The sequence below is a fragment of the Nelumbo nucifera genome, chromosome 6 (assembly GCF_055504915.1).
Source record: "Nelumbo nucifera cultivar China Antique chromosome 6, China Antique-T2T, whole genome shotgun sequence".
NCBI classification, from domain to species: domain Eukaryota; kingdom Viridiplantae; phylum Streptophyta; class Magnoliopsida; order Proteales; family Nelumbonaceae; genus Nelumbo; species Nelumbo nucifera.
Window position 1 is genome coordinate 628,692 of NC_142654.1, and position 24,936 is coordinate 653,627.

General features: G+C 40.3%; 1 protein-coding gene across 14 annotated transcripts in view; it reads left to right on the forward strand.

The window, feature by feature from the left end:
* The window catches only part of PDS3 (phytoene desaturase 3), a 163,389-nt gene that overhangs the window by 38,693 nt on the left and 99,760 nt on the right, over nt 1-24,936 (forward strand). For all 14 annotated transcript variants that reach the window (XM_088889554.1, XM_088889561.1, XM_088889553.1 and 11 more), the window contains 3 exons: nt 3,597-3,654; nt 6,684-6,839; nt 21,241-21,389. In XM_088889554.1, coding sequence (XP_088745680.1) covers nt 3,597-3,654; nt 6,684-6,839; nt 21,241-21,389 — 363 coding nt within the window. The remainder of the gene's footprint in view (nt 1-3,596; nt 3,655-6,683; nt 6,840-21,240; nt 21,390-24,936) is intronic.

The window sequence follows — 24,936 nt, forward strand, 5'->3', positions numbered from 1 at the left end:
CCTTATGTCTGTTAGCAGATTAACCAAATCCCTTAATTGTTCTGTAACCTTCTATCCTTCTTCTTGTGTGTTTCAGGATCTCAAGATGGGGAAGAAGATTGGTGGAGGGCATGAAGCAGGTGGTTTGTATTACCTTGATGGTGGTGGACCCCAGTGGCTTTTCAGTCGTCTCTTACTCCTCTCCAATGGCACTGCAGACTTGGTCATCCCTCTCTCAAGGCTTTGAAGCTGCTAGTTCCTTCCTTGAGTCATCTTTCATCATTAGATTGTGAGTCATGTCAGTTGGAAAAACATCATCGAGTCTCATTTAGTCCAAGAATTGATAGTCGTGTCTCAAGTCCTTTTGCTTTAGTTCATTATGATGTATGGTGTCCAATTAAAGTGGTGTCATACAATGGGTTTAAGTATTTTGTAATATTTGTTGATGACTTTTCAAGGATGACATGGATCTATCTTATGAAAGACCGTAGTGAATTGTTCTCTATTTTTCAGAAATTTCATGCTGAAATACGCACTCAATTTGGTGTTCATATGAAAATAACTTCACTCCGTTAATGCCAAAGAATACATCTCCTCACCATTTCAGCAATACCTAGAACATCATGGAATAATTCATCAAACTTCTTGTGTCTACACCCCGCAACAAAACGGTGTAGCTGAACGGAAAAATAGACATCTTCTTGAAACTGCTCGGTCCTTGATGATCAATATGCATGTCCCAAAGCATTTTTGGAGTGATGCTGTTCTTCCATCCTGTTTTCTGATAAATCGGATGCCCATGTCAATTCCTTGGAAGTCAATCCCCTTTCTCCGTGTTGTTTCCCACTTTGTCTCCCTTTCCTCTCACCCCAAGAGTCTTTGGCTGTGTTTGTTTTGTTCAACACTTGGGGCCTGGAGTAGACAAGCTAGATGCTCGAGCTACGAAGTGTATTTTTCTTGGCTACTCAACGACTCAGAAAGGGTATAAGTGTTATAACCCAAAGTTTCATAAATCGTTTCTGTGCCCTGATGTCACCTTCTTTGAATCAGTTTGTTTTTTCTCAGATGCCGGGGTCTCTTCTTCTCCCTCTGTGGTTCCTCTTCCTGTTCCGGTTGTGGACTCTCTTCCCGTAGCTCCTATTCCTACTGCAGATGCACATCATATGCCTGTTACTACAGAGAGGCCGCCAATTACTCAAGTGTATACCCGCAGAAGTGCTTCGGCCCCTCCACTTCAGCACTTGTCGACAGATCCTACTACTGCTCCTCCCTATTGCTTTGCGGAAAGGTAAGTGTACTTGTACTTCTCATCCCATTTCAGACTATGTTTCCACTGCTCACCTTTCTGCTTCTCATTGCAAGTTTATATCATTACTCTCATCGGTTCCCATTCCCAAGACTGTACTGGAAGCCCTTACCTCCCCAGGGTGGCGGCAAGCCATGGAAGAAGAACTCTCTACTCTACAACATAATCACACGTGGGAACTCACCACCCTTCCTCCTAGTAAGCACACTGTTGGGTGTAAATGGGTCTATACAGTGAAGCATCTTCCTGATGGCAATGTGGAACGATTGAAGGCACGGTTAGTGGCCAAGGGCTATTCTCAGTTATATGGTGTGGACTATATGGAGACATTCTCTCCTGTGGCTAAAATTGGTTCAGTTCGGGTGTTGATCTCATTAGCTGCTATGTATGATTGGCCTCTCGTACAACTTGACATAAAAAATGCCTTCCTACATGGTGATCTTGTTGAGGAGGTGAATATGGAGCATCCACCGGGGTTTGTTGCTCAGGGGGAGGCTGGTAAGGTGTGTAGGCTCAAAAAGGCAATCTATGGACTGAAACAATCTTCACGTGCATGGTTTGGCAGGTTCAATGAAGTGGTGAAGGCCTTTGGGATGAAACAGTGTCAGGTTGATCATTCTGTGTTCAGCTATAACTCAAAAGATGGGAAAATCTTGCTAGTCGTGTATGTGGATGATATTGTCATAACTGGAAGTGACAGCAATGGAATTGATAGGCTGAAAAAAATTCTTACAGGACCACTTCAGTACGAAAGATCTGGGGAAGCTAAAGTATTTCCTAGGAATAGAGGTTGTGAGATCAAAACAGGGGATCAACCTATGTCAGAGAAAATATGTTCTTGATCTACTTGAAGAAACAGGGTTGTTAGGTGCTAAACCAGCAGAGACTCCTATGGAACTCAATGCCAAGTTAAGTGTGGATGCAGGCGAAGAGTTTGATGATCCTGGAAGATACAGAAGGTTGGTGGGAAAGTTGAACTAGCTGACTATTACCCGACCAGATATATCATTTGCTGTGAGTGTGGTGAGTCGGTTTATGCAACATCCCCGGGTTCCTCACTGGGAAGCTGTTCTGAGAATTGTTAGGTACCTAAAGGGTGTTCCTGGTCGTGGTTTGTTATACCAAAAGGGAGGAACTCTTGAGATAGTAGGGTGCGCAGATGCTGATTGGGCTGGCTCTATATCAGACAGGAGGTCAACCACAGGGTATTGTATCTTCCTGGGTGGCAATCTTGTAACTTGGAAGAGCAAGAAGCAAACAGTGGTGGCAAGAAGTAGTGCGGAAGCAAAGTACAAGGCTATGGCCCATACCACATGTGAACTAGTATGGTTGAAGAACTTACTACAGGAGATGAGTTTCTCAATTGACAAACCCATGAAACTATACTGTGATAACCAAGCTGCTATTCACATCTCATCCAATCCTGTCTTCCATGAAAGAACTAAACATATTGAGGTGGATTGTCACTTTGTGAGAGAGAAAGTGATAAGTGGGGTAATAACTACATCTCATGTGAGCTCAGGAAATTAGTGGGCAGATCTCTTCACAAAAGGATTGTCTCGGGGAAGAATAGATTACATTTGTAACAAGTTGGGACTATATGATATATACTCTCCAGCTTGAGGGGGAGTGTTAGAATGCTTGAGTCAGGGGTATTTTGGTCATTCTGGTGTATCTTCTTGAAAGTGAAAGGTCTATTGTATCTGAGTTTAAGTTATGTGTCCCATCTTCTATGAGGGACAAAATTGTCTTTCTCGTAACTCAAGTTTTATGAATAAAAGTTAAGTGGGTCGGCTAGGAGAGTGATTTTTTATATTCTCTCTTCTAGTCTGGCCGAACACTCTTCTCCTCTCCTCTTCTTCTTTCTCTTTTCTTTCTTCTTTCTTCTTCTCTACTTTGACCTAGAATCAACTAGGGTTTATTCACAGCCACAACACTACTTTTGGAGAAATTGACCCTCAAACCAGTTACCCAGTTGAAAAATTAATCACCCTCTTAGCATTGGTTATGTTGTCCAGAGATGCTTCCAAAAATAAGATAATGTCATCTGCAAACTGTAGATGTGAGACATGGAGAGTATCTCTTCCCACTTCAAAATCTTTTACCAAGTTAAGACTTTTAGCTTTGTCAAAAAGCTGACTGAAGATATCCATCACCAATGTGAAAAGAAAGGGGGATAGGGGACAACCTTGGGCAATGAAAATTTTGCCTTTCATCCATCTGTATGCAACAAATTCATCTTTTTATTCTTTTAAAAAATGAAAGAAAGGAATAATTTTGAACAATGAAAAATTGACCTTTCATCATGTAGGTGGCTGCTTGGAAGGATAATGATGGAGACTGGTATGAAACTGGGCTACATATATTTTGTGAGTTTGATTTCTTAGACTTATTGCAGTTTCTCATTTCTAAGATGCATATTTTTCTTTGGTGAATACATCTTATTTATGGTTTTGTTTTGATTGTTTCTCATTTTACAGATCCAGATAATATATTCATACATTGGTTGACATGGTTTGACAGCTTGCATGGACCCCTGACATGGGAATAAACCCAATACCAGCCCAAGCCTAATCCAGTCATATACTGACTTTTAAATGACTTAGTTCATTAAATTCATTTTTGACAATTGTTTCCTAGTTGAGAACATCTTTTGGTATCTATATCAGTTATTTGTCAACAATGCTAGAATTCTAATGTTTAGGTTTCAAAAAGATGTTGCATATTCAGCTATATGGTAGTCACTATTTATAGGGGTGTCTCAATTTTTGTATTTAAGGAGAGAAGGGAAAGTCTTTCTATATAGAAAGTACAAACATAAAGTTTCAGTCCATCTACAATATTTACATCAACCCCTAGTCGTTAGAAAAGTTGGAGAAGTTACTACCAAAAAAGAAAAAAAGAAAAAGAAAATTTAGAGAAGTTTAGGCCACTTAAGTTGGCAGGAATGGAGGCACAAAAGGAGATACCTACTCCACGTCTCCACCTTCCCTTTTACAACTAATTCTTCATTTTATTTTCCTTCAACAATCTTATTATTCCCCTCTCTTCAATTGCTCAAAGAGATTGTAAATGGGGCAAATTCTATGTGAAATCCATTTGTTTGCTGAAACCCCTTGCAATCTTAGAGTCAAAAATACCATATCACCCAGGATTACCCATTGCCTTCAAAGGAGTTTTATAAAGTTAGCCCATATTGCATGAATGGATGGAATTGATTACTTTTAGGGCATTTGAATTACAAATAATTTCTCTCTAGTTTATTTATTCTGCCAATAGCTAGTAGGATTGTTGACCATGTGATTCTGTTTGAATATTTATGTATCTTTGTTATAGAACTAAAAATGTGTGGCAAATTTTAGTATTCCTTAGACTTCATGGTTTTTCCTGTTACAAACATGTTACTTCTGAGACTCGAGGAATGATTATGGATCTAAGTGGAATTCAAGGTCTTCTTTTTTTTTTTTCCTTTTACTGCTTGGGTCATAAAGTAGGGGTCTGTAATGATTCAGAAAATTACAAAACAAGTCTTCAAATGTAGATAGGGATTGATTTTCGGCGATCTATTGATTTTGGCTAAAGATCTTATATTATATCTATTTTTCTATAGAAAAAAAGGGTTTGAAACCTTGTTTATACTTATAGTATATCCTTTAAAAAATCTTAAATAATGCATTTTAATGATGTATAACTATTGGGGCAAGAAACTCCTTTTCTATAAGAAAAAGAAGACATTTGTTGTTGTGAAAAGTGAATAGATGGGGAAAATAACAATCACCATCTTGTTTGCAAATTTGAAAAACCTACTAAAAAGAAAGGTGAAACCCCATATTTTGGGCTTACCTCCTTTATTTTATTTTATATTTTTTTCAAACAAAACAAAAAGATGTCATGGAAGTTTGATTTGCTAAGTCCTATTAAGGTCTTGAGGTCAAGAGAATTTACTCATTTGATGCTTTTTATGTGGTTTACTTACCCCTCTAGTTGACTTGTATCAGTTGAAACTCATTGGTGATTCTATTTTAAATATTCAAGTTAAATCAGAGGGAGAGAGAGAGAGAGAGAGAGAGAGAGAATAAGGGTATACTTATATACTTTAAGTTTAAAGAATACAGGCAGACAAAAATACCACAACTACATTAAGTGAAGAACAAATGAAAGAAGGAAAATAAGAATGAGACCCTACAGTTTTCTACACTCCCCCTCAACTGGAGTATAGATGTATATCATGCTCACCTTGTCACGTCCACTAAGAAATTTTGTTTTTCTTCTACATCTTAGTAAGAAAGTAAGTTGGTAAATGGGAATCAACGTTTTATTTGATGGAAGTGCCTGTCCACCTTAATCTGTTTAGTTTAGTCAAAGTGAAGTTGGTTATATGCCATGTTGATGGCTGCCTTGTTGTTGCAAAACAATCTCACAGGACCATCTACTGTCACTATAAGTTCTGCCAACAATAGCTTCAGTCATAACAATTTTAATCTATTTGTGAGCCATAGCTTGGAACTCGGTTCATCACTCTATCCGGAAATGACAGATTGCTTCTTGCTTTTGCTTATCTGTGGTAACTAAATTTCCATCAATTAAATTTCAGTATCTGAAACTTGATCTGTCATCAATAACACCTGCCCAGGCTGCATCTGTGTATGTTTGCACTTGAAAGTAACCACAATTACAAACAGAAGCCTTCTTTCTAGTGAGGACTCTGGATACCTTAGTACTGTTTCATCTGCCTCTAGATCTTCAACTTGTCTGGGCTCAGTTGAGCATTTGTTAAAATTTGAATGGTCCTGACCAGAGGGCCCAAACCCAATACTGTGTAAATTCTTCAAGTCGAGTTTCCTGACTTGCACCCTAGCTGCCTCAGGATGAGAAATCCTTGTTATATGCATGTATTGACTAATGGCACCTGCGTTCTTGTTGAATGGTGCTCTATATTTTTCTTTTGTTGTGTTTGAGTAGGACTTTAATATAGTCTTCTTAAATACTGATAAAAAAATGTCTTCTTGAAAGGTGTATGGGGCTGATTATATTTTCTGTTTTTCTTTGTTTTCTTGAGTTTATTATATTTTAACTGTGTTACAAGTTAATTTAAATAGTGGAAGGAGGCTGCATGATTCATATTCTTTTCTTCCCTCAAAACCAATCTCTCTCTTACTTCTCTCTTATTCAAGTGATATAAGCTATATCAAGCCTGACCAACAAAAGATATATGAGCCTCCCAGTCAGTCCTTGAAATTTTATTAGTGTGCACCGATATGAAATATTTTCCCAATAATAGTTCTTTTCACTTGTTTCTTGGTAGTCCTATTTAGTGTTCTTTGCAGATTTGCTTGTTCCTGATTTATCTTTGATTAGAAATTTAATCCATAATGAAAATTATTTTTTCTGCTTGAAGTTGGAGCATATCCAAACATGCAAAACTTGTTTGGAGAACTTGGTATTAATGATCGGTTGCAATGGAAGGAGCATTCTATGATTTTTGCTATGCCAAGCAAACCAGGGGAGTTCAGCCGATTTGATTTCCCTGAAGTTCTTCCTGCACCCTTAAACGGTATGCTATTTTATTAATCTTTTGGAAGAATCAATCTATATATCTCGTCATTTACAGAGGAATTTACTTTTTGTTATTAAACCAATTCAGCAACTCAAATTGCACAATCACCTCACAGAGGAAACGGAGGAAGGGGAATGGGGTTCAAGGGAGAGGATAAATGGAGTAGATCTATAAAAATTAAGACCATACAAGGAGGTTTGAGAGTGTTGTCTATAGCAGGGATCAGAGTTTAAGGGTACTGTTTTTGTTTTGTTTTTCAGTGGTGGGTTACTCTAAGGGGATGGTTGAGAGGATTTCATTCTTTAATGTTCTTATTTGAGTGTGGTTTTGGGTTAGATTCTTCTGCCATATCCCTTTTTGTTATTTCTTTTGTCCTTCCCATCTCTTCATTGATATTTCATTTCTTCCTTTGATCTTTAATAAAATTATTTTTTTATCAATTGGGAAAAAGAGTTACACAGTTGTGGTAATTAGACAACTAGGTATCAGAATTTGGATTTTCTTCACATGGATTAAATCTCCAATTTCTGATGGTTGAATATTAATGATTTATTTATAGTTACATTATCCACCTTGCGATAGCAGTTGTGTTTACATTATATGTTCAATTTTCTGTTATGATTGTTAGTTGTGATTTGTTATGCCAGTGATACTGAACATTATCCACTACTGACACGACCTATATTTCTATTGCTATGCATTTCTTTTTTCATTCTTTTTGTTTTTTTTCATGCACCTCCCCATGTTTGGAAAATTGCTCATGGTCTTTCTTCCTTCCTGCTGCATCCATTACCAACTATGGCTACTATGGCTCTGCAGAGAGCTATATAACTTCCATGATTTTGAATACTTATATAAGACTATATATGTTCCTATAATGTACACATCTTCTTTGTTAGTGTACTTTTTTTTCTAAATTTCTGATCTTCATTCCAATTCTTTTTCCATGGTCCATGCAGCTAGGTCAAGGTGTTGAATAAATGGGGGCAATGTTCACATTGATGCCTTAATTCTTTTGTGCAAAAATCTTATGCATGAATCTTTTCTGCAAAACATCTTACAATCTATAATATGATTCACAATTTGAATCATGCATCCCAAGGGTTTTGATTTGAATCTTATGTTTGAATCCATTTCTACAAAATCTTATGATTTTTATTTGAATCCTATAATTTGTTTTATGAATCATGGATGTGCACCTAGAGGTTGGGATGTTGGAGTGTCTCGGCGAGCTACTTTGAACTCTCCGTGGAAGGCTATTCACAATATCCTTCCCCATTTCCTTAGCCTAATCAGGTATGATGTGTGTACTGGAGATCGGGTTCTTTTCTTGGAATACACTTGGATCGGTAACAACATTCTTAAGGACCTTTTTCCAGCTTTGTACTCCCTATCCCTCTTTAAAAATGAACCCATTGAACGTTTTGTGTATTGTAGAGAAGATGGGCCGAATGGCCCATCGGCTGTTATTCTATGTTATATTTATGTTCTTCTCTGTAATGGGCCTTATTCTGGGCCCATACTCTTTTATGTTGTGTTTTTTGTAATTTCTTGCCCAACCAAGGGCCTCTCTTGTAATTATTCAAGAATTAACTTAATAAAATTGTATTAGAGTGTTAGAGGGAGGGTTAGTTCAAAACTCCCATCCTCTAACACTCCTTGCCGCCAGCTCTCTCTCTCTCTTATCTTCTCATTTGTTTGTTTTCTGGTTTTCATCTAATCTTACACAGTCCCATATTTCAAAGGGCTGTTTTCAACTTGGTATTAGAGCAGGCCTGAGCTTGGCGTGGCCCTCATGTGGGTATAGTCCAGCCGACTGCATGAAGGTGATCTTGGGCTGAAAGTTTAGACTCATTCGCCTGATTCTTGGAGGTTATTGGAGGGTGCCCAAGGCTCTATTCGCTTGGAGAATAGTTCGGTGACCAGGAAGAATCAGAGAGAAGGACTGTTCGGCCTGATTTGAAGCTCAAATCAGAGATTTATACAACTGTAAGTTGCTTCAGTTATTACTGGGTTGTTTTTCTGATTTGTGGGAACTGTTAAAGTGCTCGAAACCCCTCTAAGTCTGCTTTGCTGTTTGGCTGTTGTTGGCCTGATTTAACTCCGAGATTTTTGGGTTAGTTTCTCATCTTGTTGGACTGCCAAGTGGCCGAAACTTGTTTGGACTCAGTGGTAGGAGTTTCTACTTCAGTTCAGTTGCTTCTTGGACCTATACAGACTGCTCTTGAAGTGGTTCTTAGTAGTTAATAGTGGGGTGTTCACTACTGCATACATAGTGTTTGTAAAAAGGCCTCTTAAGTACTGTGGACTGTGTTTTGCTCTCTTGAGGGCACTTATTGTTGGGAACCTAGAATCCCTAACTAGAAAGGAACTTCAATCGGGTACATAGTGTTTGGAGGTCTGCTGGTTGTCTCTTGAAGGCTGAATCATGCCTTCTTCTTCTTGAAAGAGCTGCCACCGAACTTGATTCTCACAGCTGTCAGGTCTGAACTGGCCTTGTGGGTGGCTGCGTTTGTTGTTGATTTAATTCAATCTGAGTTCAACAATCAGTACACTAGTGGAAGCTTACCAAAACCTTAATTGAAGCCTTTACATGATGGACTTCTCAGATGTTGAGAGTAAGAGCGTTGCTGAATATGGACATGCTTTGGGAACCCTAGCTGATTCTTTATTGACTGTAACCACAGTTAAACTGGATGGAATCAACTACTTGGCATGGTCACAATCTGTGAAAATTCATATTTGTAGTAGAGGAAAGTGGGAGTTTATCTCCGGGAGCAAGAAGGCTCCCCCAGAGGATGATCCCTCTTATGAGAAATGGATGCAAGAGAACTATACCGTTATTGGGAGGCTCGTGAATTCAATGCAGCCACAGATTAGTCAACATTATCTCTGGATGAACTCAGCTAAGGAAATCTGGGACAGTGTTGCAGAAACCTACTCCCAGAAACTAAATGTAGCCAGAGCATATAAACTAAGGAGTGATGTGAAGAATTTAAGATAGGGGGAGAAATCCCTTGCGGTATATTTCTCAACCTTGAAATCTCTGTGGAAAGAAATTGATCTGATAGAGGCTGTGACATGGGATACTTCCAATGATGCAGAAACTTATAGGAAATTGGTTGAAAGAAACAGGGTTTTTGAGTTCCTAACTAGACTAAACCCTGAATATGACATCACAAAACAAAATATTTTGTCCAAGGAAAGTGTCTCATTATCACAAGCATATGCTTTGGTCAGCAGTGAAGAGAGCAGAAGACTGGTACAGGTTCAAGGGGTTGGCACTAATGATCACTTTGCAAATATGGGGGTTAAACCCAAAGGAGTTATAGGGGCTCCTAGTGGCACTGGAAAGAAGGAGGTTGTCTGTGAATATTGCAAGAAGTCGAAGCACACCAAGGACAAGTGCTGGAAATCACATCCTGGTCTTGTTCCTGCTCGATTCCAAAAGAAAAATGATAGTAGAGAGACAGGGAGTGCAAATGCAGCCATGGGTATAGATGCTGAAGTTGAGTCTGCCTGTGCACAATTGGCGGCCATGAAAGTTTAGTATGAAAAGTTTGGGAAGATGATCAGTCATCTCGAAGGTGTAACTTCATCATCCAACCCTTCAAGAAGTCCAGCCACCTCTGCATTTGCTCACTCAGGTATAAGAGCTTCTGCTAACCATGCAACCACTTCAGGTAATCCTAAGACCCCTTGGATCATAGACTCAGGTGCTTCTGATTACATGACCAACCTTTCCACTTTGTTTGTTTCATATGATTTACTTCCTGGTCGTGACAAAATCACCTTAGCCGATGGCTCTCTTGCCTCTATTTCTGGCAAGGGAACTGTCAAGGCTACAAACTCCTTGCTCCTATATTCCACTCTTCATGTACCTAGATTAAATACCAATTTGTTATTTGTAAGTAGCTTAACCAAGTCATTAAATTGTTGTGTAACTTTTTTTCCTTCCCACTGTGTTTTTCAGGATCTGGAGTCTCAGAAGGTGATTGAGAGTGACCATGAAGCGAATGGAATATACTTGCTCGACACACCTGGACAATGCCTTGATCATCCTAAGAATGCTGCCTTTGGTTCTACCTCTTCAGAGTCTGTCAGTCGAATTATGTTGAGTCATTGTCATTTGGGTCATTTGCCTTTTTCTGCTTCAAGTCATCTATTCCCTGAATTGTTTAAGGGAATCAGTGTGTCCAGTCTTAATTGTGAATCGTGTTAGTTATCAAAGCATTGTAGAAACAATTACCCTTTGAGTAATAAAAGATCTTCTGTTCCTTTTAATATTGTGCACTCTGATGTGTAGGGGCCTTACCACTTATCTTCTATGGAGGGTTACAGATACTTCATCCTGTTTATTGATGATTTTTCTCGATTCACTTGGATATTCCTAATGAAATCTTGTGATGAAGTTCCAAGACTTGTGAGGCAATTTCATGAATTTGTTTTGACTCAGTTTGATACCAGGATTAAGATTTTCAGATCTGACAATGAAAAGAGTATTTTGAGAAGAGTTTATCCTTGTATCTCTCTGACATGGGGGTTATTCATCAAAGCTCCTGTGTTAGAACCCCTGAACAGAATGGAGTTGCTGAAAGGAAAAATAGGCATATTGTTGAAGTTGCAAGGAGCCTTTTGTTTGCCTCACATGTTCCCACAAGATTTTGGGGTGATGCTGTTCTCACTGCTACCTATCTCATAAACCGTATGCCATCCAGGGTTTTAGGGTTTAAATCCCCCTTCAGTCTTCTTCATCCAGACAAGGATCTCTTTCCTATTCCTCTTCGTGTGTTTGGTTGCACCTGTTATGTACACATTCCAAGTGCCCAGAGACATAAGTTTGAACCAAAAGCCCACAAGTGTATCTTCCTTGGTTATTCCCTCACACAGAAGGGTTACTATTGTTTTGATCCAAAGACTGGCACACGATATGTCTCAATGGATGTTACCTTTGATGAACTTTCTTCTTTTTATGGTTCCTCTCAGGAAGGACATTGTCTACAGGGGGAGAGTTTGTCACAAGTGTTTGCTCTTCCTCTCCCTGTACCAGTTGAGTCTCTTGATGAGCCTGTGTCCTCACCAAATGAATCAAGGGAGGATTAGTCATTGCATTCTCCTTGTCCTAGTGCTCCTATCTCTTTACCTCCTCGTCCTTCCCACAATCCCAAGGTGTATCAAAGGCAAAGATCCAGGAATGAGCAGGTTGTTTCCCTTACAACAAGTGAGCCTCATGCACTACCAATCACAGATGAGACAACAGGTGCTGTTTCAACCTCGTTGGAACCATCTTTCCCTGATCTTGATGTTCCCATTGCTGTTAGGAAAGGAAAACGGAAGTGCACTGCACATTGCATTTCCAAACACCTTTCTTATGGTCTGCTTTCTCCCTCATACTTTGCCTATCTCTCTTTAGTTGTTTCTAATCCTATTCCTAGGTCTATGTCAGAAGCTCTTGAGATTCCAGAATGGAGAGATGCCATGAAATCTAAAATGGATGCCCTACACAAGAATGATACTTGGGAAGTGGTGGATTTGCTTGAAGGGAAGGATCCGATTGGTTGCAAGTGGGTCTTTACCATTAAATACCAGGCTGATGGGACTATTGAGAGGTACAAGGCCAGACTGGTTGCAAAAGGCTACACACAGACGTATGGGATTGATTATCTGGAGACCTTTGCACCTGTTGCTAAGATGACATTTGTGAGGGTTCTCTTATCTCTGGCAGCTCACTTTGACTGGCCCCTTTATCAGTTGGATGTAAAGAATGTGTTTCTAAATGGTGACTTACATGAGGTGGTTTATACGTCTCTCCCTCCAGGAATGTATGGAAGTGATATGCAAGGAAAGGTATGCAAATTGAAGAAATCCCTTTATGGCCTCAAACAGTCTCCTAGAGCATGGTTTGAGAGATTTAGAGCAGCACTTGTTAAATTCGGCTATGCTCAGACACAGTCTAATCATACTCTTTTTGTGAAGAGAAGTGGATCTCTGGCAGTATATCTTATTGTGTATGTTGATGACATTATTGTGACGGGTAATGATGCCTCAGGAATTCGTGCCCTTAAGTCTTTCCTTCGTATGAAATTTGAGATTAAGGACTTGGGGGAGTTGAGATACTTCCTTGGCATAGAAGTTGCTAGATCCAAGGATGGGATTCTTATCTTCCAAAGGAAGTATGTCCTTGACTTGCTCTCTGAAACAGGGAAGATGGGTGCTAGACCAGTTGCAACTCCTATTGATACGAGTCACAAACTTTTTGCTTCAGATGGAACATTGTTGGAAGACAAAGGGGTCTTTCAGAGACTTCTTGGGAAACTCCTGTACCTGTGCATGACTCGGCCAAATATTTTATATGTTGTTAGTTGTATTAGCCATTTCATGCATGCTCCCCAAGATACTCATATGGCAGCTGCAGAACGGATTTTGTGTTATTTGAAAGGCTCTCTAGGAAAATGAATTCTGTTTACCAAGTATGGCCATCTGAAACTTGAAGCCTATACTGATGCTGACTGGGCTGGAAATATTGATGACAGAAGATCTACTTCAGGGTATTGCAGTATGGTGGTTGGTAATGTTGTCTCTTGGAGGAGCAAGAAACAATCAGTTGTGGCCTGATCCTCAGCAGAAGCAAAATATAGGGCTATGGCACATGGTGTCTCTGAATTGTTGTGGCTAAGGTCATTGATGGAAGAACTTGGGATTGATCATGACAAGCCAATGATGTTGTACTGTGATAATCAGGCCGCCATCAACATTGCCCCCAACCTAGTATACAACATGATAGAACTAAGCATATTGAGGTTGATAGACACTTTATTCGAGAAAGAGTCTCTTCGGGTGAAGTGTGTCTTCCATTCATCACTTCTGAAGGACAATTGGCAGATTTTCTCACCAAGGGCATTCCCAAGGCAAGGCTTCAGCATGACATTGGCAAGCTGGGCATGATTAACATCTATGCTTAGCTTGAGGGGGAGTGTAGAGAAGATGGGCCGAATGGCCCATCGGCTGTTATTCTATGTTATATTTATGTTCTTCTCTGTAATGGGCCTTATTCTGGGCCCATACTCTTCTATGCTGTGTTTTTTGTAATTTCTTGCCCAACCAAGGGTCTCTCTTGTAATTATTCAAGAATTAACTTAATAAAATTGTATTAGAGTGTTAGAGGGAGGGTTAGTTCGAAACTCTCATCCTCTAACACTCCTTGCCCCAGCTCTCTCTCTCTTATCTTCTCATTTGTTTGTTTTCTGGTTTTCATCTAATCTTACACAGTCCCATACTTCAAAGGGCTGTTTTCAACTTGTATTTCTCCCAATCCTTGGGTTTTAGTTGGAATCTGGAGTTCAGAAGAGACCTGAGAGGCTCTGAGCTTAATCAAGCTGCTTCATTGCTCGAAACCCTTGACATTGATTGTTTGGGCTTCTCTAAACCCAACGCTAGAATTTGGACTCCCAATTCTCGGGGTTTGGTTTTCTTGTGCCTCTTTTTTCTCTTAGTTGTGTTCTGTTCCTAACCCTCAACCTTTCTTTTGTAAGGAAATCTGGTCTAAACCTATTCCCTCTAAGGTTAAATCCCTTTGTTGGGAAGTCTCCCTTGCGAAATTAAACACCTTTGATAACCTACAAAAGAAAAGGCCCAACCTTTGTATCTCCCCAAATTGGTGTTTCCTTTGCAAAGCAAATGGATAGAGCTGTTACTATTTTCTAATATCATGCCCTTTTGTTGTGAAATTTTGGTAAAAGATCTTTGATCTTTTTGGGTGAAGGTGGAGGAGGCCTTTGCAAATCAGGGGGCTTTTCGACCCTAATACTTTCAGGTGGTCTAAGAAAAGTGGGAGAGTCTTATGGAGGTGTGTTAGGGGTGCTTTAGTTTGGACAGTTTGGGAGGAAAGAAATAACAGATTTTTTATTGACAAAGAAAGGGATGAGGATTCTGTGTGGGAATGTCCGCTGTTTAGGGCTATTAACTGGGCTAAAGCTATATATCGATTCTCACATTTCTCCTTTGACAACATATGGAGAAACTGGGAACTAGTTGCTAAAGCTTCTTCGGTTAAAGACAAACCTGTGATAGCTTGGAAGCCTCCGGAAACAAGTTTCACAAAACTAAACTTTGATGGAAGCAGCCTTGGTAATCCTGGGCCCTCTGGGATTGGGGGAGTTTTCAGAAATGCAGTGGGCCAGATAGTGGCTTTATTCTCTGGCCCAATTGGAGTGGGGGACACGGTTAGTGCAGGGGTCCAAGCTGTTTTACAGGGGGCTCAAATTACTAAAGAGTTGAACCTCAGAAATCTGGTAATAGAAGGAGACTCCAAAGTGGTAATTGGGTGGCTGAAAGAACCGGAGTGAGCGGCTTTGCGCTTCATGGGGGCAATGAGAAGATTCAAATGGCCAACTTCTAATTTAACAGTCAGAATTCAGTGGGAGAGAAGATCGGCAAATGGGCCAGCAGACATACTAAGGGGTGAATAGGAGTCAACTTTTCTTGGCTATACTGTAATTTATTTTGACTTCTGAGGCTGCATCTCGCGCCTCTTGGGAAAACTAAATGCTGTATCAATTGTAAACCATTCTTAAAATTTTTAATGAAATACTTTATTATTCATGTTTCGGCTGCTGCTACAGTAACCCGAACCAGCAAGAGGAAGAAGAAGAAGGAAAAGAAGGGACTGTCGAATCTGATAGGTAAAACCCTATCAGTTGACCCCTTAATAGTAATTAGCCTCTAATAATTTCTACGAAGACTAAATTGCCCTTACTTAAGTGTGGGGCAGAGTGTCTCTAATAAAACTGCCACATAAGCATACAACTTAACAAAGATAAGATGACTAAACTACCCATATTCGGCTCACTTTAACACTCCCCCTCAAGCTGGAGAATATATGTCATATAATCCCAGCTTGTTACATAGATAGTTCACTTTCCCTGAGCTTAGAGCTTTTGTAAACAAATCTGCCCACTGATCCTTCGAGCCCACATGTTCTGTGCTTATCTCTCCAGCAAGAACCTTCTCCCTCACAAAGTGGCAATCAACCTCTATGTGCTTCGTTCTCTCATGAAAAACAGGGTTGATGAGATATGGAGTGCAGCTTGATTGTCATAGTACAATTTCATAGGTTTATCCATGTGGAACCCAATTTCTTGTAGGAGATTCCTCAACCACACTAATTCACAGGTAGTGTGTGCCATGGCCCTATATTCGGCTTCAGCACTGCTTCTAGCCACAGCTGTTTGCTTTTTACTCTTCCACGTCACAAGATTTCCTCCAAGAAATGTGCAATAGCCTGTAGTAGATCTTCTGTCATTCACTGAGTCTGCCCAGTCTACATCTGTGTACCCAACTACTTCAAGTTTTCCTCCTGGTTTATACAATAGTCCATGGCCTGGAGCTCCCTTCAGATATCTTACAATTCTAAGAACCGCATCCCAGTGAGGTATACGAAGGTTCTGCATGAATTGGCTCACCACACTGACTGCAAAGGAAATGTTGGGTCTCGCGATAGTCAGATAGTTCAGCTTCCCCACTAGTCGTCTATACCTTCTAGGATCTTCAAATACTTCCCCTGTATCACTGCTCAACTTAACATTTGGTTCCATAGGGGTCTCAGCCGGTTTTGCACATAACAATCCTGTTTCTTCCAGTAGATCAAGAACATATTTTCTTTAGCACAGATTTACACCTTGTTTTGACCTGGCAACTTCTATGCCCAAGAAATACTTAAATGTCCCAAGGTCTTTTGTTTGAAAATGATTTTGCAGAAATACCTTTAGTTTGTCAATCCCCAATTTGTCACTGCCAGTGATAACAATATCATCCACATAGACCACTAATAAAATCTTTCCAGCTTCTGAGTCATAGCTGAACACTGAGTGATCAACCTGACATTGCTTCATTCCAAAACTCTTCACCACTTCACTAAACTTCCTGAACCAAGCACGTGGCGATTGTTTCAACCCATAAATTGCCTTCTTCAATCTGCACACCTTACCATCCTCCCCCTGAGCAACAAACCCAGGTGGTTGCTCCATATATACCTCCTCCACAATGTCACCATGAAGGAAGGCATTTTTTATGTCAAGCTGAAATAGAGGCCAATCATACATAACTGCCAGGGAGATTAGCACACGAACAGAGCCAATCTTAGCCACCGGAGAGAATGTCTCCATGTAGTCCACTCCATACAACTGAGTAACCTTTTGCAACGAGCCTAGCCTTCAGACGCTCACACTACCATCTGGCAAGTATTTAACAGTATACACCCATTTACAACCCACAACATGCTTACCAGGTGGGAGAGTAGTGAGCTCCCACGTTTGAGTATGTTGAAGAGCAGAGAATTCCTCCTCCATTGCCTGCTGCCACCCAGGTGAACTAAGAGCTTCTTGGACATTGTTAGGTATGAAAATAGATGACAAAAATGAAGCAAACTGACGATGTGAGGTGGAGAGGTGAGATAATGAAACAAAATTGGAAATGAGATGGAGAGTAGAACTGCGCTTACCTTTCCGTAAGGCAATGGGTAGGTCAAGTTCTGAGGGTTCAGCAACAGGAGCCATGACAAGATCCATAGATAAGGTAGAAGTTGGAGGAGGGGCCGATGTCGTTCGACGTGTATACACTTGCCGGATCAGTGGTCGTTCAATGGTGATCTGCACTGGATGAGATGATGAGTCTACTCCAACAACAACATCCTGAACTGGATCACTGACAGGAAGAGGAAGAGGAAGAGGAAGAGGAAGTAAGGGTGGAGACGAAGGTGCTTCAGGTCCTGAGAAGAAGGGGATAGACTCAAAAAATGTGACATCAGGACAGACATAGCACTTTCAAGTAATGGGATTATAACACTTGTACCCTTTTTGAGTCCGAGAGTAGCCAAGAAAGACACATTTAATAGAGCATGCATCTAGCTTGTCTATTCCAGGACTCAGATTGTGGACAAAGCACATAGCCAAAGACACGAGGAGTTAATGGAAATGGAGATAAAGTGGGGAACAAGATAGAGAAGGGGGGCCGGCCATGAAGAATGAAGGAGGGCATCCAATTAATGAGGAAACATGCAGTGAGTACAGCATCACTCCAAAACCGTTTAGGAACATTCATATGATGAAGAATAGACCGAGCAGTTTCAAGGAGCTGGTGGTTCTTTCGTTCAACCACCCCATTTTGTTGAGGAGTGGATGCACATGAGGTTTGATAAATAATGCCATGCTGTTCTAAATACTGTTGAAATGAAGTAAGAAAGTATTCACAACCATTATCTGAACGAAGGATTTTGATTGGAACACCAAATTGTGTACGTATTTCAGCATGGAATTTTTGAAAAATGGAAAATAATTTACTTCTTTCTTTCATTAAGTAAATCCATGTCATCCTTGAACAATCTTCAATAAAAGAGACAAAATACTTGTACCCATTATAAGACTCTATTTTGATCGGGCCCCAAACATCTGAATGAACCAAAGAAAAAGGACTCAATATACGACTTTCAACTCTAGGACTGAAGGAAACACGACGATGTTTCCCAAACTGACATGACTCACACTGTAAAACTGACAAATGACTTAAAGACGGAACTAATATCTTGAGTGCCTTGAGAGAAGGATGTCCCAGTCGGCAATGCCACTGTAGAGGAGTAAGTGAAGTCTGAAGAGCAATTGAGGATCCACCACCATCAAGATAATACAATCCACCAGCTTCATGCTCCCCACCAATCTTCTTCCCCGTCTTGAGATCCTGAAAAACACAAGAGGAAGGAAGGAAGGTAACATAACAGTTAAGAGTGTTGGTTAATTTAGTAACAGACATAAGATTGAATGGAAACTTAGGTACATATAGAACAAATGATAAAGAAAGAGAAGCCATGTCAACATTACCAACACCGCAGATGGGAGATGAAGAGCCATTGGCAAGTGTAACAGTTTGTGATGTGGAAATTTCAGAAAGAGGAGAACACACCTGGAGTCTCGGTCATGTGATCAGAGTTTCCAGAGTCAATAATCCAGGGAGAGGTTTTAGATGGCATGCAAGCAATACCTGAGTGGGCAAGAGTAGCAGTGGTATGCTGTGAAGTGGTTTGAAGGAACCGTTCATACTCATCACGCGGTACACTCACCATCTCCCTCCCAGAAGCAGATGTAGATGTGGAAGGAGTTAGGTCTGCCTGTTTACTGTCACTGATATCAACCTCACCAGCTACAGCATGATTAGCCCATTTAGAGGGAGGGCCATGTAGATCATAACAGAAATTCACCGTGTGTCCTTCCCTGCCACAATGAGTACACTTCCTTGCAGAGTTACTCTTTCCTTTGCCACGGCCTCCCCCTGAGTCACGACCACCACCCCGGCCAAACATGGAACTGCCACGGCCTCCTCGGGATCCTCCCCCTCTTGTACCATGTCCACTTCCTCTAGCTGTCACAAGTGCTGATCTATCAGGCTGTGTGGGATTCTCTGTCTGTCCAAGAAATCCTACGGAGCCATGCAAATACTTCCTCGAGTATGAAGGGTAGAGCTCCCTAATATTTGGGCTCTAACTGGTTCATACTCCGATTTCAACCCCACTAAGAATGTTGTAACATCTAGTTGTTCCCTCTATTGTTGCTGAACTTTAACATCTGGAGTGAGGGGATGATAGACATTGAGTTCATTCCTTATATTCTTCATGCAGGCATAGTACTCTTCTAGGGTTTTGTTTCCTTGTTGCAAATCAAAGTATTCCTGATAAAGTTGATATACCCTTGTAGTATTTTCTTGTCTAGAATACAACTTCTTAGCATGTTCCCATATATCCTTAGCCGTATCTAGGAACATGAAGTTGGCACTAATTTTGGGTTCCATACTACTCCATAGCCAGGTCATGATTTGAGCATCCTCTTGTTCCCAATCATCAAACCCTGGAGAGTCAGCCGGTGGTTTATCTTCTTTTACATGCTTCACTTTCCTCTTTGCCTTGAGGAAAACTTCCACTGATTTGGCCCATGGAACATAGTTCTCCCCATTCAGTTTAATTGAGGTCATCTGTACACCTAGGTAGTCAGAGGGAACCACCACACTAGGTTTCTGATCATTATATCCATCTCCCATTGTTGCCATGGTACTCTTTCACCGTTGCCTCTAACCTGAATTCTCAGCTACAAACTGAGTGCTGTTATTAGGAGTTTGATGTTCCAGCACCTATAGCAGCCCCTAAACACAATAATAGGTACACAAGCCTTGTTCTTGTTCACACTACAACTGATTTCGCAACACCACGAACCACATAAACATCAATTCAACACTTACTAATCACATGCAAGCCCTCTTACAACCACTCAATAAAAATTGTGCATCACAAGCACCATCACATAGTCATATCTGTTACACCCGGTACAGACCGGTTTAACACCTTTAAGAGGGCACTACACGACCACAAGGAACTCGGCTAGGTCATTGCATTACACTTTACACCACTCGGCCACTTACAGCAGCCCTTACACCACTCGGCAACTTACAGCAGCCCCTACACCATTCGGCTACTGTACTCACAGCCCGTTCTTGGGATTTTCTCCAAGAACTAGGGCAACAATAAACCTAGTTCGCTAGGTTCTGATCAGTACTAGCAGGTTCTTGAAGATTTTCTTACCCAGAAATACCAGTAGCACAAGGAGAAGAAATAACCGACCTTCTTTTGAGAGTCTCGACCAACCATTCATTGCTGAGGTCGTTTTTCTTAATGAAGAAGATTATGCGCAGCAGAGAGAGACGAGCTGAGATGTTTCAGACCTAGGACAAACCAGAAACGAAGAAAGAGAGGTCACGAACACTGCTGAGATGTTTCACGAACTGAAGTAGGTCAGGAACATGGCTCTGATACTATGTTTCGACTGCTGCTACAGTAACCCGAACCAGCAAGAGGAAGAAGAAGAAGAGAAGAAGAAGGAAAAGAAGGGACTGTCGAATCTGATAGGTAAAACCCTATCAGTTGACCCCTTAATAGTAATTAGTCTCTAATAATTTCTACAAAGACTAAACTGCCCTTACTTAAGTGTGGGGCAGAGTGTCTCTAATAAAACTGCCACATAAGCATACAACTTAACAAAGATAAGATGACTAAACTACCCTTATTTGGCTCACTTTAACAATTCATAAAAAAAAAAGTAGATCATATCTGCCAAAAGCCTCCATAATATAAATATCTTTTTTATAAACTTTATCTGGGAAATAGCTAATGTTACATTTCTTCAACAGAACAAAGGATTCAGTGCAGTTATAATATTGTTAAGATCTCTTCTATGGGACACAACAGCTCATATCTTGAATGATCTGCTATTACATTTCCCTTCTTTAATTATTGTTTTAGGATTCCTATCTTCTATTTAGTTTTAAAGGTAGCACTTATTTATTTGGGACAATGATTTTGCAGGGATCTGGGCCATCTTAAAGAACAATGAAATGCTGACTTGGTCAGAGAAAGTACAGTTTGCCATTGGACTTTTGCCTGCAATGATTGGCGGACAGGCTTATGTTGAGGCTCAAGATGGTCTAACTGTTAAAGAGTGGATGAGAAAACAGGTATGGCAGTTAAATTTGTGTCACCATACTTTACTATCCTAGTTTTCAATTTCGATATTGATGGATGTTTTGCTATGCAGAGATGAGGATATTTTGGAAACATTTTGCAAATTTTTCCAAGATATTTGGAAAACATAAAGAAATAAGGGAAATTACTAAAATTGTGGAATTTATTTATAAAACTTCATGGATTATTAGAACTAGTATACTCGCATATTTAAAATTCAAATAACCATAGCAAACATTTACATATATCAAGTAAGAGAAGATTAAGAGGCTTAAGTAGAAATCTTTTATCTCCCTTTTAATCTTCTGTCCTTCTCTTCGTCTATACTCATGTCACTCACTTGACATTTTGACTTTTGTTATTTTTGTTACTAAATGTTTTAATTCATTTGAGAATTCTCTTTTGTACTTGTGTGTCCTTTCTTTTCTTTCTTGAATTATAATTACTTATTAAGTGAATCATATTTAAAATAGCAAGTCAATTATCTAATCACAGAATATTAGGATCCTTAAAGAAAACATTTTTCAAAAAAAAATCAATGATTTCAATGAAATATCGGATAAGTTTTGATAATACTAGTTGTCAATCAGTCCAGCAGGTTTCAGGTTATATAAAAGTGATTAAACAATGTAAAAAAAACAGTCATTAGACGTGAAGCTAGATGAAGAGAGAAGAAAAGGGAAAGAGATGAGAATGGGTGAACAGATTGTGGGGCTCAATGTGAGACTCCATTATCTTTTATAACTACTATAATAATGATAAAATTGCATTCCTACCCTTAGGTGGCAGCACTAAAAAAGATCAATAACAAATAAATAAAAGCCCATGGTACACTTGCTATAGATCCATAACTAATAGCGAATAAAAGACGGCAGAAACATAAACTAAAGAGAACAAAATTTACACTTTTCCACACTCCCTCTCAAGTTGAGAATATGGTCTTGTTCACTTCTCAGTAAGTCATTTACCTAGGCAAATGCACTTATCCGGGCAAGTGTTTCCCAAGAAAACTTACCCAGATAAGTGAACTTACCAGTGTTTTTTTATTCCCAAGGTAAAATTGTATAATGACTGTTTTATCCAGAAAAACGTGACATTATTCGAGGGACAATATTATCCCATCACGTAGTGCAGATGGGTAAGTGATTTACCCAAGTCTGAAGAGGGTATTACTTGCCTAGGTAAATGGGCCGTTCAAGAATCATTCTTTTCTACGGGACCCACTAATACTGAAATACGAACATGGGTTTATTTCTTTTCAGTAGGACCCACCAACTTACCCACTCCCGTTTCCCGGAAAACGAATGAGGCCTATGTCAATCATGCCTAGCTGTTAAATGTGAACCATAGTGCAGCCATAGGAGCTTCTTTAGTGAATATATTTGCTCATTGTTTATCTGTCCTAACAAGTAGAATGCAAACATCACCAAGAACAACCTTTTCGCAGATGAAGTGGCACAATTAACCTCTCTGTCTTTTGTCCTATTATGCTGTACTGGATTGTGTGCAATATTGATAGCAACTTGGATTTCACAGTAAACAGTGGTATCTGAACAGTCATGCCCAAATCTTCTAGTAGAGATCTCTACCACAATGCCCTAGACAATATTTCTACTACAATATTGTTACAAGATGGTTACAGTTTGTTGTAGGACTGTTATTCTGTTCTAACGGTCTGCCACTTGGACTAACTTCTTGCTGACGTGGCTTCTCCCTTTTCTTGTAGACTTGGTATGTAGGCTGGCTGTTCCCATGCACAGGTCTTGGTTTGCCGCAGCTCTTGGTCTTAACAATACCCCCCTGGTTAAGCTGGACCTTGCCCTCAAGGTCAACATGGGGGAACTGGTGTTGCAGTTGTAGATAGGGTTCCCATGTTCCATCCTCTTCCGGCAGCTGTGACCACACAACTAAAGCTTCTGGAACAATGTGGGAGCCTTTCTTGACCCATCTGAAATTAGTGATACGCACCAGCTCTGTTTCTATGTTCATATCACTTGAGGATTTTGGAAGATGTGGTCGAGTTATAGCATCTGGTTTCAAGCATTTTTTGAGAACTGAGACATAGAAGACTGGGTGCACTATTGAATCTGGTGGGAGATCCTATCTGTATGCAAGAGGTCCAATTTTCTCCAAGATCTTGAAGGGTCCAAAGTAGCAAGGTGCCAGCTTGTTCCATCTCTGCTTTTGTACAGAAAGCAACTTGTAGGGGGGCAATTTCAAGTAAACCATATCACCAACCTGATAGTGTACTTCCCTATGATGTTTATCATATGATTGTTTCATCCATTGTTGGGCCAGAGCAGGTTCTGTTTAAGTTCCTGTAGAATGTTGTCTCGATTCAGCAGGTGTTCTTCCAGTGAAGCTACTACTGTCGAACCCTTCTCATAGGGAATCAGTGTGGTGGGTCACGACCATATAATGCCCTAAAAGGGGTCATTCCTGCTGATATCTGATAGGTAGTGTTGTACCACCATTCAGCCCAATGCAACCAGCTGAACCATTGTCTCGGCTTTGTTCTGGTGAAGCATCGTAAATATGTTTCTAAGCAACGATTGACCACCTCTGTTTGCCCATCTAACTGTGGATGGTAGCTTGTGGATTTGCTGAGTGGTACACCTTGGAGGCGAAAAAGTTCTTTCCACAAGAGGCTGATGAAGACTGGATCTGTCAGAAACAATAGACTTTGGGAACCCGTGAAGACGAGCTATTTCCAGCACAAAGTGTCAGATACTGTAGTTTCAGTAAATGGATGTGACAGTGCTAAGAAGTGGCTGTATTTTGTAAGGCGATCAACCACCACTAATATGACTGATTTACCGGCAGAGGTCGGTAGGCCTGTTATAAAATCCATAGAAATATCTTCCCAAACTTGGTTGGGTATGGGTAGTGGTTTTAGCAGGCCAGATGGGGATTGAGCCTCATACTTACATTGTTGACATACCTGGCATGTAGATATGTATTTCCTTGTGGACTTTAGCATACCCTTCCAATAAAATTGGGATGACACTCTCTTATATGTGCGTAGGACTCCTGAGTGTCCACCCATTGGTGTCGCATGGAAGTAATTCATTAGTTGGTCCAAAAGGGCTGAGTCCACTGGTAACACCATTCTACCTTTATAGTACAGCACTAACCCTTGGATAGAATACCCCGGTTTGTCCCCTGGTTGCTCCAACAATTGTGCCTTTATTGTTCCTTATTACTGTCTGCTTCCTCCCTTAATTGGTCCCATAGTGCTGCAGTGGGTTGTTGGAACACTTGCAATTGGAGTATGCTCTCCACTACATGTTTGGGTTAAACGTGACAGTTCATCAGCAACCCTATTTGTTGATCCCGGTTTGTATTCAATAGTGTAATCAAAGCCCATTAACTTTGAGACCCAATGCTGCTGGTCTGGAGAAAGGACCTGTTGTTCCAATAGGAATTTCAGACTTTGGTGATCAGTCTTAATTACAAACTTACGGCCTAGCAGGTAGGGCGCCAATGCATTACTGCTAATACAACTGCCATCAATTCCTGGTTGTAGATTGAAGACTGGTT